This window comes from Pristis pectinata, chromosome 6, assembly GCF_009764475.1.
Source record: "Pristis pectinata isolate sPriPec2 chromosome 6, sPriPec2.1.pri, whole genome shotgun sequence".
Lineage (NCBI taxonomy): Eukaryota > Metazoa > Chordata > Chondrichthyes > Rhinopristiformes > Pristidae > Pristis > Pristis pectinata.
In genome coordinates this window covers 22637432-22652443 of record NC_067410.1, presented here as the reverse complement: position 1 = coordinate 22652443, position 15012 = coordinate 22637432, and the positions used below count along the sequence as shown (strand labels likewise).

Here is a 15012-nt window from a genome sequence, read left to right as displayed (position 1 = left end):
TAAAATAGACTTCCTCATTTTAGCTTGAATGTATAAGTGCACTTATATTAATCATGTAAAATGCTGTTGAAATATTTATGCTAACATGGTTGGATGCAGAGATTTCATGATTTTATCAAAGCTCTTGGTTGGTGAATATTTTAGTGTGGTGCAGAGCCAAAATTGTACTGTATGAAATGGAATCTAGAGCTAAAGTTGTGTCCTCTCTAACAGGATTGTTTTTGAAATCTGCAGAGGAAAAATAAGCTGGTAGCTACTTTTGCAGTGTACTGATCTGCCAATTTAATGTTAGTATTTTCAATTGAAATCAAACTGTTTGACATGTATGTAAACTCTCTTTAAAGTTGAGGTCAGATTTGATGTTTGAAAAAATAAGATTCACACTATAAATCAGGGATTATTATAATTGCTTATTTGAGGAAGTTCCAATGCATGCAGGATCCTTGGACGCCGATTGTATTTCTAAACAATCTCATGTAGGGTGATAACCATCTGGAAAACCAGGTCATCTTCTGTCAGATACTCCTGATAGTAATCCTGGTAAAGTCGAAATAAGATCTTTTTCCAAGCATGCTGCATACATTGGAATTTCCTCAAATAAGCAATGTAATGAATTCGTGATTTTAAAAGGTTTGATTCTGATTTTTTAAAATTCAACATCTGACTTCAAATTTAAAGGGAGTTCATTTACTTTCAAACAATTTTAATTTTTGATACATTTGGAACTAGTAAGACTTGTGTATTTAATTTTAAATTGTTCATTATTTAATGAGCCAGTTATAAGACTATAAGATATAGGAGCAGAATTAGGCCATTCGGCCCACTGAGTCTGTTCTGCAATTCAATCGTGGCTGATTTTTTTTTAATCCCATTCTCCCACTTTTTCCCTTTGACCCTCTTACCAGTCAAGAACTTATCAATCTCTACCTTAAATACACCCAATGTCTTGGCCTCCACAGGCCTCTGTGGCAATGAATTCCACAGATTCACCACCCTCTGGCTGAAAACCTTCCTCCATATCTGTTTTATAGGGATGTCCCTTTTTTCTAAGGCTGTGCACTCAGATCCTAGACTTATGTTCAAAAAATAATGATCTTGTTCTCAATTTGACAAAAATGGCATATTGTGAAGATAATTCTGAGGTATAGACAATCATATTAGGTGATGGATGGAGTGGAAAATGAACAATAAGATACATTTGGTATATTAAAAATGGTCGTCAATTCTGATAATTTTATGGGTAATAGATAAGCAGCTGGAGATAACAATCGGACATTTTGCTCTTACTTCAAAACCAGTTAAAATAATGGAATTGATTGTACAAATGTAATCATGAAATAGTTATCTGGTAAGCAACAGTCATTGTGGATTCAAAAGAGAAAGATCATATCTGATCAAAATTTCCTGATATCTTTGAGGGAGCAATATTCCAACTGTACTCTGGAATGTCCTGTGTTATTGGATACTTCATTTCTGTAAACATTGAGGTCAAATGAAAGGAGGAAGTATACAATTAATGGTAGGCCCCTTAAACGCATTGACGTACAGAGGGATCTTGGGGTCCAGGTCCATAGTTCACTGAAAGTGGCTATGCAAGTGGATAAGATGGCAAAGAAGGCATATGGAATGCTTCCTTCATTGGTAGGGGTGTTGTGTATAAGAAAAAGAAAATTGTGCTGCAGCTATACAAAACTTTAGTCAAACCACACTTGGAGTATTGTGTGCCGTTCTGGTTGCCCCATTACAAGAAGGATGTGGAGACTGTGGAAAGGGTGCAGAAGGGGTTCACCAGGATGTTGCCTGGATTAGAGGGTATGAGCTATGAGGAAAGGTTGGACAAACCTGGTTTGTTCTCCCTAGTGCGTTGAAGGCTGATGGGAAACATGATAGAGGTTTTTAAAATTACGAGAGGCATAGATGGGTAGACGGTCAGAATCTTTTCCCCAGGGTAGAAATGTCAAACATCAGGGGACATGCTTTTAAGGTTGGGGGGGAAGTATAAAGGCAACATGAGGGGAAGTGTTTTTACACAGAAAGTGGTAGGTGCCTTGAATAGGTTACCGGGGTAGTAGTGGAAGCAGGTAGTTCAGTGGAGTTTAAGAGGCTTTTAGATAGACAGATGAATAATAAGGGAATGGAGGGATATGGATGATACACAGGAAGAGAACATTTAGTATAAATTGTCATCAAGATCTGCACAACATCGTGGGCCAAATGGCCTGTCCAGTGCTGTACTGTTCTCTGTTCTATTTGACAGAGTTTAAGTATAAGCATGAGAAATCCAGATTGTGTTGTTATATAGCATAATTTTTTAAATGCTATTCCAAAATGGATGGCAGTATCAAGACAACATTTGCAATACTGAAGAGCCAAAAAGCATCCATTCATTATTTCAGTGTTATGTAGATCCCTCATGGTAGTTGTATTAATTGCGTACAATTCATCTAAACTTTTTTGTTCCCCAGGTGGATGCAGGCTTCAAAAGAGCATCAAAAACCAAACGTGACAAGGAAAAGCAAGCCTGCAAAAGCTGTAGTGAAACATTTAATTCAATTACTAAACGTCGTCACCACTGTAAACAATGCAATGCAGTAAGTACTAAAAGGAAACATACAGATATTTTAATTGACATAAGTCACTAAGAACACATTCCAGTAATTTTGTACTCAAGACTTTTAAACACTTGTTCTGAATTGACTTGGACGTGTCACTTGAGTCCCCCATCATATCTGATTTGCTTAACTGTTGTTATGGTAACTTACATAACATGTTCAATTCTTTTTAAAATATATAAGGATAGGATTTACTCACATTTGGAAAAGCATGAACTTAATGGAGATAGTCAACATGGCTTTGTGCGGGGGGGGGGGGGGGGGGGGTGAGTGGGTGGTGAAGTCACATGGATCCACAGTAAGTTGGAAAATTAGATCCAAAATTAGGCCAGCCATAGAAGACACAGGGTAGTGGTAGAGGGGTGTTTCTCTGACTGGAGGTTGTGGCTAGTGTTCCACAAGGATCAATACTGGGACCTTTTGTAATAAATATTAATGATTTGGATGAAAATGTAGGTGGTCTGATAAGTAAGTTTGCAGCTGAGACAAAAATTGGTGGAGTTATGGACAATGAGGAAGGTTGTTAAAGGATACAGCAGGACATAGATCAGTAGGAAAAATGGGCAGAGAAATAGCAGATGGAGTTTCATCTTGCCAAGTAAGATGGTGCACTTTGGGTGGTCAAATGAAAGAGGAAAGTACACAGTAAATGGCAGCACCCTTTGGAGCATTGATGTCCAGAGGGATCTTAGGATGCAAGTCCTTGGCTCACTGAAAGTGGCAACACAAGTGGATAGTTTGGTAAGAAGACACCTGGCATGCTTGCCTTCATCAGACAGGGTGTTGAGTATAAAAGCCAAGGAGTCAGATTGCAGTTGTATGAAACTTTGATTAGGCCACATTTGGAGTGCTGTGTGCAGTTTTGGTTACCACACTATAAGAAGAATATGGAAACTTTGTAGAGGATGCAGAAGAGGTTCACCAGGATGTTGCCTGGATTAGAGTGTATTAGTTATAAGGAGAGATGAACAAACTGGGATTGTTTTCTCTGGAGGGTTGGAGGCTGAGGGACAACCCGATAGAAGTATATAAAATTATGAGAGGCATAGATAGGGTAGTTAGTCAGACTCTTTTTCCCAGGGTGAAAATGTCAAATATTAGAGGACACAGGTTTAAGTGAGAGGGGAAAGTTTATAGGTTTATGAGGCAAGTTTTTTTACACAGAGGGTGTTAGATGCCTGGAATATGCTGCCAGGGGAGCTGATAGAAGCAGAAGTGATAGCAATGTTTTAGACGAATTTAGACGGACACCTGAACAGGCAGGGAATAGAAAGATATGGACTATGTGCCGGCAGATAGGATTAGCTTAGATTGGCATCACGGTCAGCACAGATGTCATGGGCCAAAGAGTCTAGCTGGTGCCGTACTGTTGTGTGTTCTATGCTCTGAAGACCATTTTGCAAGTGATCATAGTTGACATATGCACCACAATCATTGGTGTTAAGTGTGTGTGTAAATTTGTATTTATGCTATATTATATAAATACAAATATAGCTATGTGAAACTTCAGTCAGACCGCACTTGGAGTATTGCGTGCAGCTCCAGTCACCCCATTACAGGAAGGATGTGGAGGGGGTGCAGAAGAGGTTTACCAGAATGCTGCCTGAATTAGGGGGTATGATCTAAGAGGAAAGGTTGGACAAACTTGGGTTGTTCTCCAAGAGTGTTGGAGGCTGAGGGGAGACCTGATAGAGGTTTTAAAATTATGAGAGGCATAGTTAGGGTAGACAGTCAGAATCCTTCCCCCAGTGTAGAAATGTCAAACACTAGAGGACATGCTTTTAAGTTTAGAGGGAAGAAGTTTGAAGGTGACGGGAGGGGCATATTTTTTAGTCAGAGAGTGGTAGGTGCCTAGAATGGGTTACTAGGGGTAATAGTGGAATCAGGCAGATTGGTGGCATTTAAGAGGCTTTTAGATAGACGCGTGAATATGAAGGGGATGGAGGGATATGGATGATACACAGAGGAGGACATTTAGTATAAATTGGCATCAAGATCGGCACGACATCATGGGCAGAATGGCCTATCCTGTGCTGTACTGTTCTATGTTTTAATTTCATTCACAAATGGAGTAGCTGAACGTAAAGAACCTAACTGCATCCAGACAAGTTAATTGAATCAAACTATCCATTTTTGTTTTGTTTTGAATACATAGTGTAAATGATCTGAACCGGGCTTATAATGCTGATCGTTCTGAACAGAACCACCTGTGCTTAATTGTTTCATTGCGGTAAGCCCAGGTCTTTTGACATGTCCTGTCAAAATTCAGAATCCTGAGTCTGTCAGTTTGTTCTGACACATGGAGCCCAGCAACAACCCCCAGTCTCGCTGAGATTCCCCAACATTTACAGAGGGGAATTGTGTTTCAGTTTCTGCACCAGGTTACACCTTGGATACAGGATCTGAGAATCCATTGATTTGAATAGGAATGATAACACTGCAGATTCAGAGACAAACTATTTGTTTTGGTTTAATTTCCTTAATTATTCAAATATGTTTTAGTTAACATTTTTAATCTACATTTTTAATCATTTGAAAGTTGTTAATCATCAACTTTTAAAGTTTTGAAATGTCTCTGAAATGTCCATGCCATGATCCTGACTTTGCCTCTGGAATCTGGGATATTTTAGGTCAGCAAGGTGGGTCCTCCACATCCAGACCAGGTAAGTATGGGCATGGAACTAGGCAAACAAAATGTAGTCCAATAATTTAGCCATGATTCTCTGAAATTAAGATTTTTAATTTTAATAAAGAAAGTAGGTTTCGAAATTGGTGTTCCAAAAAATAATCTCGGCACTCTTATTTTCTGATCCACTAGCTACAATTTCTGTATTTCTTCCTCTTTGCTTCAAATATCTCCTTCTTTCCAAATTGGAATGGGGTGGTAAAACAAAATAAAAGTGGATTGTTTGATTCATTTAACTTGTTCGGATCCACTTGCAGTCCACCACAATGATTTTCAAAGTTAGGCTAACGGGCTTCCAGAACTATAACAAGAAGTATTTATGTAGCATCCTTAACATGGAAAACATCCCAATGTACTTCAAGGAGCATTACCAAACAAAACTTGTTACTGTGCTGCATTATCAGATAGTAGTATAAGTGTTCCAAAACTTGATCCAAGAGCTTGGTTTTAAGAGGCAGCTTCGAGTCGATGGACATGGGAAAATGGTGGGAGGGAGTTTGAGGTTGGGTACTTGGCACCCAGAGGCATAGTTTTAAGTGAGGGAGTGAAGAGAATGGAGACTTGTAAGAGACCAGAATTGGTGGAGAACAGAGAGATGTATGGCTGGAGGACGTTATGGAGGGGTGAGCTCATGGAGGGATTCGAAGATGAAATGTTGAAAATGATGCATTGTCAGCCTAGGAACCAGTGGATGTCTGGAGGCTCAGACTGTGAGTGCAAGTTAGGATGTAGATTTGAGTTTATAGCACCTGGTAGTCAGGGGAGGCTGGTCAATTGGAATAGCTGAGCCTGAAGGAAAGGAAGAATGTTTGGGCAACAGATGGGCTGAAGTAGGAAACAGGTGATGTTACAGAGGTGGAAGGGTGAGACATTTTGTACGACTTATCCTATTCAAACCATTACTGTTGTGATATCTCTAAACAACTAACTCATTTTTGCTCTCTGTCTATAGAACATTATAGCAGCGATTTCTTGATGTTCATTACATTTTACAGCAAATATCAGGGAGTTTTTGGGGCATGTAACATTCAAAAGAATTTTATTTTTGCAGTGTGACCAAGTCACTTGGCTTTTTAAATTTTGTGATCTAATGAGGTGTTAGTAATCTATTTCAATGATGCATCTTTTTTTTAGATTATCTGCGGTAAATGTTCAGAATTCAAGCCACTTGCAGATAATAGTCGGCACAACCGTGTGTGTAAGGAATGCTTTGCCCTGCCGGCCACGGCGCTCCCTCCAAATCCAGTACCTGAGAATGTAACTGACCAGAAGAAAAAAGTACCCATGGAGGTGAGTGAAGCTGGACACAAATTGCTGTTCAGTTGGTGGAGATCTGAACTCAGCATCAAAAGCATCAGCTAACAACTGTAAATTCAGAACCTGTTTCTGGTAGGATCGTTTTGAGATGGAGCGTTGAAGTCAAGAAGGATTTTTCCAAAAATAGTTCCTCTGTATTTGCTTGTGTTTTCTTGTGTAGCGATTTACATTTCACAACAATCAAAGTAACTGATTGTATAAAAGACTTGCATTTATACAGAGCCTTTCATGAAACTTCAGAATGTCCTTATGCATTTTACAGCCAATGAAGTTCTTTTATTGTGTTTCTGCAACATGGAGAGATATGGCAGCCATCTTGTACTCAGCAAGGTGATATTGACCTTGATAACCTATTTGAGAACTGGCTCTCAAGGGATAAAAATTGGCCAGATCCTCAAAGTAGTATCATTGAATCTTTCAGGACCTCTGTTTAATATCCACATGACAGCACCTCCAAATCAGTGCTACACTTGTGTGTCAGTCTAGATTTTTGAGCACAAATCTCTGGAATGCAACCTGAAAGCTACCGAATCAGAGCCAAGGGTGTTACAACTAAATCGCTAGTGATACTGGACTACTCATTGGGTCAAAATAGCTATTTCTGAATTTTGGATATTGGTAAAATGTATTGGCTTACCCGTCTAGTTTGGTAAGTCAATTGCTTTCCTCTTGATTTGTGGCACCCATAACATTTCTGGATGTAGTGGCTCAGCTGGGACTAGAACTGCATAATTAATTTTCAAATGAATAATCCATGATTGACTATTTCCTCATTAGTTTATCAAAATGCATCACATAGTTAAACAGAACTAAATTACTTGTTGGTAGTGCGTAATGATCTAGAGATTCTGGTGCATCCAAAAGAGTGCTAGTGAAGAGCCAACAATCAGTTTGGTTATAGGACCTTGGGAGGATCTGACTGGGCTTTGCACATATTTAGGTTTGAAACAGTGCCAACCATTTCTCTGTCGGGGGTTTGGGATGGCTGGGTCATCGGCAAAGCTGGGCCAATGCTGTAGCAGTGGCCTGCATTAGATATTAGGGGTAGGGGTGCTCATCAGATTCCAGCAGTGAAGTATGGTGGGGTGAGATGAGGCATTGAATGCTGGCACTGATGATATGATGCGAGGAAAGGGAGCACCAATGTCATTCCAGGACACTGGAATGTGGCACCATGGATGGTTGGGGAAGGTTGATGATGAGAAGAAGCATGAGGGGTCTGGGGGGTTTCTTGTGAAGTGGGGTACTGGAGAACAGATTAGGACACTGGGGGGCGGGGGTTGGGGTGAGGTGATTGTGTTTCCAGGTGAATGTCTGAAGTCTGGGTAGTTATGTTTTATTTTCTTACCTTGGTTCTTCGTTGTTTGTGCTTTGAGTTGCCAAAATAAATTACTGTCCTTGTATAAATAGAGAGGAGATTATTGGGCATGTTTGCGTTCGAACCAGAGTTTATTATAAAATGTCGCTGCAGAGCAAAAGTTGTTTAAGTCGTTATGTAACAGCTGGAATTGTTTCACTGAGGGACCTTGTTCAGAACACCCTCATATTACCTGGCAGCTTTTCTTTATCGTGGAGCACTTGACTGATGCATTTGAAAGGGGGTTCCATCTGAAATGAAACCATTTGATAGCATTGTTTCCAGCAATGTCACAGGCTGAGACTAAAAATAGCGGCTTCATATTTCACCTGCCATGGCTTCCTTGATGATTAAGCACCAATGCCTCTTGACCAAAGAGCTGCTTTTGACTCTCCCTAACCCATCTATAAGGTGTGGGTAGATATTCCTAAAAGAAGTCCCTTGGTATTGTATTTGCACATAGGCGATCAGTTAAGAATGGGTTTCATGTGTTCATCCATTACAGCTTTATATAAGTTTCATTAAATTGAATACAGAATTGGGTCAAGCTCCTTAGTTACCTCATAAAAGTGACTCTGACCTTAACTGCAGCAAGCACAGTTCTTTGAGATAGGAAATGGCAGGTTCCATGTGTATACCACTGAGAACCAGTTTAGGAAACACAAGAAACTGCAGATGCTGGAATCTGGAGCAACAAACAATCTACTGGAGGAACTTGGCGGGTCAGGCAGCATCTGTGGGAGGAAAGGAATTGTCAACATTTCGGGTCAAAACCCTGCTTAGCCTCGCTGCCACCCCTCTCATGTTTGGAAGATAGAATTCTAAATGGATATGTGACAATTACCCCTTTGTTACTTTGCATCTAATGTTTGGTCCAGTATTACCCTTGAAAGAGTAATTAATGAGGAATCTTTTCATTTGTATTGACACAATCACTTACACATTTAATCTTCTTCCAACAGAGACCAAGCTCCCTGACAAGTGACAACAGTCTTTTCTGTAGCAACTTGAGTTTTATGGAAAAGGGAAAACCCTGGCACAAGGCGTGGGTAGCTATCCCCAAAAGCGATCCCATGGTATTATATTTGCACATTGGCAATCAGGTAAGAATGGGTTTCACTTGTTCATCCACTACAGCTTTACATAAGCTTCATATTGAATGCAGAATTAGGTCAAGCTACTTAGCTACCTCATAAAAGACACTCTGACCTTAACTGCAGCAACCAAGGTGCTTTGACATGGAAAATACATCTGCTTCTGTTATTTTTTTTTCCCTTTTGCACAATTGAGCCATCCTGTCCCTCAGCCACTTCCCTACACTTGCTAGTTCTCCTAAGGTTACAATTACTGCTTTTCTGCTAAGTCAATAAACCCACGTAGTCAAGCTGATTTTGTTTTAGAAATGGTCAGTTTCCTGCTTCATTTTACAAATTTATTGGGGGTGCTCCATTTGGGTAAAATAAAAATATTTTTTTAAGGATGTTATACCCTTTACTAACTAATAAAAACAAGTGCAGGAGACCGGAGTGCATGTGTGGAGAGAGAAACATAATTAATGGACTGGATTGTACCTGAAGATCATGTTTGCCCACTGATCTCCCCCACCCATTCATTCATGATCCCCTTGACAATAGTAATGTTTGGTGGCCCCCACAGGTCCACTGGGCAGGGTGCCTTTCCGTCACAGCCATCTAGTGGAAGTACAGCAAGTCTCAGGCAGTGGATCCTGAGGCCACATCCCCAGGCACCCTGATGGCCTTTCCAACTGCTTCCAAATGTCGCCAGTAATCAGGGACATTTAAAAACAGTTGTATTTTTTGCTTCATCACTGTCTTTAATAATTTTTAGATTCCAAATTTGAAAAAAAATTAAAACATTTATTTGAAATACACTTATCTGAGAAATTAATTGAAACATTCAGTTGAATTAAAATAATCAGTTAACCTTCAGTTACCTTTTCAACCAAGGTCCAATCCGCATGAAAGAGGGCACATGTGCCATGGATAACTGGTGTAAAGGTGAGAGGTCAGTCACAAAAAGACCCAGCCCCTAGAACATTCCTGACTTCTGCACTGCAGTGTGCATGGCACAGAAGTCATGAGTGCTTTGCCCATAAGGAGGACTTTGCCTGCAGAAGGGCAAGTACATTTTGGTCCAGTGTTTCAAATTAACAACTGCCTGACTTTTTCGCACATTCCTGTTTTGTATTTCAGACTTTCATCTTCTGCAATATTTAATTTTGCTTCATTCCCCCTCACTTGTTCTGATCAGTTTTTAAATTTCCTAGATTTGCTGCATCTGGTTGACAAGGCTGATGCACCTTGTAAGGATGATGAGTGCTCAAAAAAACCAACAGATGCTGGAAAACTGAAATAAAAATAGGAAAAGATGGAAGTACTCTGCTGTCAGGCAGCATCTGTGGGAAAAGAAACAGAGTTAACATTTCAAATCAGTCACCTAAGATGAAAAGCCCTCTCCACAGATGCTGCCTGACCTGATGAGTATTTCTAGCATCTTCCAATTTTATTTCAATGACATGTGTTGTTGCTGGGAGTCACATTAAAGAGGTCTGGCAGTGTATGTTTAATGTTTCCTCCCAGTCTTTGCATGGCAGTTCTTCACATTAGCAGACCAAACATCAGAAGAAAGAGTGGCACAGCTGGTGGAGCTGTTCCTTTAGCTCCTGTGGCCTGGGGTCAATCCTGACTTCTGGTGCTGTCTGTGTCGAGTTACCTCCATGTGCTCTGATTTCCTTCCATATCCCAAAGGCATATGGGTTGGTAGGTTAGTTGGCCAGCAAGGTTACCCTTGGTGCATAAACAAGTGGTAGAGTCTGGGGGAAACTGATGGGAATATGGGGAGAATAAAATGGGGCAGGTATAGAATTAGTGTAAATAGGTGCTCTATTGTTGCTGAAGGTTCAATGAGCCAAAGGGACTTCTTTCATGCTCCATGACTCCAAGAATTGATGTCCTTCCAGTTTGTGATACAAAATGTTGGAGCTTCAGTATGGAGCCTCAATATGCTGGTCAATCGTATCTGTCTCTGGGTCTCTCCCACAGCCATCCAAGGCCCATCTACTGACAACAAACATTGGAAGGACCATTGGTAACCAGACAATTGCACATGTAAAAACTTCACCCAAACATGACTGAGTGAGGGAAGAATGCTGGGGCAATAGAAAAATGTTCTGCCTTTTTGAATAGTGATAGGGAGATAGGCATGTTAGAAAACTGGAGGCCATGCATCAGCTGCAGCTATGTGACCCACTGGAGATTTTTCTCTTTTGAAATAAATGTGTGGTTCGTATCAAGTGTCTGATCCAATGCTGCCAGTTCCTCTCTCCTTGTGGAATTGTATGTAACTTCCAACATCTCCCCCCCTCCCAAAAAAAAACAATGTGGAATCTTTAGTGCTTCAGAAAGACCAGAAACAGCAGATGAACCGCAATTTAATATTTCATCCAAAAGGCCACATTTACTGTTGGAAACTCAATCTACCTTGAGTTCATAGAACATATATAGAAGTAAAACTCTTTCTTGGCTTTTGGAGCTCATCACATATTTAATATTGATTTCATTAGGCATAAGATGTTCAGCTGCACTCTTGCAACGATATACATAAAAAGCCTCCAGGCTTCCACTGCAGGTTTGCCATAAACACAATAATGCATGGTGATCAAGTGTATATAAAAATAGTCACCAATGTTCTCTTTAGATTCTGTGAAACTATTGCAACATTTTAGGGAAGTTTATTTTTATAATGCCAGTAAGTCTATCATATGGTGATGCTGTAATCAGAAGTTAAAAACAGGTCTAAGAAGTCTTTCCAGTCCATGGGGTAAAATAATACATTTCTAAAGCCAAAATGATATTGAAAATTATCAAAACCCATTTGCTGAAGGAGCAGAATTCATTTAAAGAATGGCAATCCCTGTAACTTAAGCACATTTGTTTTCTTCCTTTGCTCTCTGATATAGTGTTTTTAATTAGATGAATTATGTAATTGTGATTCAATTTTAAATCTGTAGAATTGCATTGGAGTGGCAAAATTCAATTGTGCCGAGTATTTTGTCTCTGAAAAAAATTTGGACAACTTGCATGCATGACCAGATCAATAGAAATGAGGAATAAACAATTGCCGATATAATATGTTGAGTTCATGGCCTCGTTTCTAGAATGCACCAAATAAAGGGAATAAAACTACAACTATATGCAAAAACTATGGTTAAGAATATACATTTGCAATAGCACTCTTTATGTCCTCAAAGTGTACACAAACTATTTCTGAACTTGTAGTCACTTCTTGTAAACAAAAACAATAGCCGATTTAAGCACATTAGGATCCCATAGACAGCAGACGAGATAAATGACCAGTTAATGTGCTTCTGTTAGTGTTGGCTAAGGACTGAATGTTGGCAAAGCCCCTTCATAAGTGCTATGGTATACTTTACATCTTCCCACTAATGTGTTTTTTTAGGCAAAGGTGTCAAGAGTTGATTCTTCAGGTATATCACTTGTTTCCATGATAGCTACTAAGAATAAAGTTGCATATTTAGGAAAGGATAGTCAATTTCTCATAGGTACAAGAGCTATAATTGTACTAAGGTAGCTTGTACTGTAATGGTAATTACAATTTTGCCCATTGGATATAGGAGAATGCATCAAACAAGTCAACTTTAACATGTGTTATGAATGTGTAAGTGTAAAGCAGAAAACTGGATCCTGCATGTTACATCTAGTTTAAGGTTATTGGTGTAATATCCTTTCAGCACTGCATAAAGTGATAAGTGGCTGCAGCTAGTTCTAGGTTTTCCCCATGGTTTCTTGAGACAAAAGATAAAGCACAAATTGCAGCAATTCATGTACAATTTTAGCAAAGTGGGGAAGGTGAGGTCATAGTACTTGAGGGAGCAGAAGTGAGTGATCATTCCAGGAATAGGGGCTTGAAAAGTCTCCTCATTTTCACATTGCAAATTTCAATACTTGTTTATGTAAAACGTGAAAGTGCCATGAGGTTTGTGCAGACTTGGAAAAATATTGTGTCCTTCAAATTTACTTGCATGTGAAATCAGTTGTATTTTATACTGGATATTTATGCTTTTGAATAATAAATGTTTGGCAGATCTCAGAGTTCTTGTATTCAATCACATCTGAAACCTCTGAAGAAACAGCTTGAGCAACCATAAACAAATCAAGATTACTGAAAACTTCATTGTTTCCTGCAAAATATTAAAATATTTTTCAGTTAAATTGAAGTAGAATTCTGCCATTTTCAGTAATTTTAAATTTTTCAAAGGAATCACCATGCTTTTTAAATAAATGAGGCAGCTTTACTGCAAAATGAGTACTTCTGACTATAGTTGAGAAATTAGAAACTTTTTTTCATTGGACTTTCAGAAAATAATTTTGGCTCTGCGTTTCTGGATACTGAAATTAAGCATGTATGTTCTATGTCTGTGAGACTTCGATTATTCACACATCCAGGCAGAATTTTTCTGGCTGGAGGACTTCATGAAGTGGATCTGAATTACTGTGAAACAAACTTAAAAATTGATGGACAGCAGCAATGCGATATAATGCTTCATTTTAACTGTTAGGTTCTTAGTTTCTCTAATATGTATGCTAACACTAGGATGTTTCTTTTATAGGATGGAAAACATGCCCGTACCATTCCTCTACCTGGCTATGAAATTGAACATCCAATTCCTGCTGATATGATTGAGAAGAAGCATGCTTTCAAGCTCAGGCAATCCCAACAGATCTTTTATTTTAGTGCAGATGATGAAGACCTTCAGAAAAAATGGATTGACATCATCTCAAAAGCTGCCAAGGGTGAAGTTGAAGAAGATCCAAGCAACTTGGTAGAATAAAAACTGGCAGCAAAGTTGGCAGCAGATGAAACCAAGATTGTATTTGGTAACTTTCTGTGGTGTGACCTCTATATGCCGTACTTGAATTAAACAATGAGGGCACTTTCATTTGAAAAGGATACTGAAAGTTCAGATCAATCTACATGCATCCATATCAGATTTAAATGTTATTTGTGCTTTTGGTCTTTGACAACTTTGACAATTATGCTACTGGGAAACCTAAACACATCAGGAAAACGTAGTAATTTACAAATTAATCACTTTATTGATGCCATTCCAGTCCAGTGCAGTACGGTTTCTGTGTAAATGTGCTTTAACGCCAGTACTCGCAGTGCCCCCTGTGCAAGATGTATAGTAATTCATTAGTTAAATGTATGTTAAGTTAAAACGTGAATGCCTGTGGCTGGCCACTCATGGTCTATCAACTGCTTGTACTCAACTCCTTAAGTACACAGTGCTCTTTGTCCCTTTTGGCATTTGGTGATGTAATTAATTTTTTTCTTTAGGTAAAAATGCTAAGTGGATAATTTCTCATGTTCTGTACTGTTAACAAAATCTAAGAAAATGCTGTAAACTTGCAAATTTGTTTCCTATATCTCCTGTGCTGAAGGAACCTTAACCTATAATCTGTATGTCTGTTTCACTTATTTATGTAATGTGCTTTTAAATAAACATTCCTGATTTTCACCATCATTGCACTGCTGGACAAGCTGAATTTGATTGCCTGTCTACCAATGTTCGGTCATTTCAATATTAAGTGAAAATTATCCAAAGTCCACAGGTATTCTGTGTTCAGGCAATGGCTAATTCAAAGAAGTTGAAATGTATAAAATTTCTAGGGAAGTTGACAGGGTAAATGCAGTGAAGCTATATCATCTTTTTAGAGAATCCAGAACTATACATCATGGTCTCAGGAGAAGGAATCTGCCATTTAGGGCTGAGTTGAGAAAATCACATTGATGACATTTTCATAGAGAGAAGCCCCATCTGCCTCTTTGACTGTGTCATCTTTATCCTGTCTATTCCACGCAATAGTGGTTTAGTGAATCAGTACATTGATAAAGAAAATCATTTATTTGAATGATTTGAGGTTTAGTGAAAAAAGTATACAGTTACATTCAAACAAATACAAATCCTTTATTGTTGTGGCCTCCTATACATTGGCGAG

The 15012-nt window shown here is 39.0% G+C and overlaps 1 protein-coding gene across 6 annotated transcripts in view; it reads left to right on the top strand.

Moving 5' to 3' along the window:
* Positions 1-14542, top strand: part of fgd (faciogenital dysplasia) — a 207185-nt gene extending 192643 nt beyond the window's left edge. For 5 of the 6 annotated variants that reach the window (XM_052018413.1, XM_052018407.1, XM_052018409.1 and 2 more), the window contains 4 exons: positions 2466-2591; positions 6433-6588; positions 8935-9075; positions 13623-14542. In XM_052018413.1, coding sequence (XP_051874373.1) covers positions 2466-2591; positions 6433-6588; positions 8935-9075; positions 13623-13844 — 645 coding nt within the window. In that variant the 3' untranslated portion in view covers positions 13845-14542. Of the gene's footprint in view, positions 1-2465; positions 2592-6432; positions 6589-8934; positions 9076-13622 lie in introns of those variants that run through there. The other variant, XM_052018411.1, reaches the window with a different exon arrangement.
* The last annotated feature ends 470 nt before the right edge of the window (positions 14543-15012 follow it).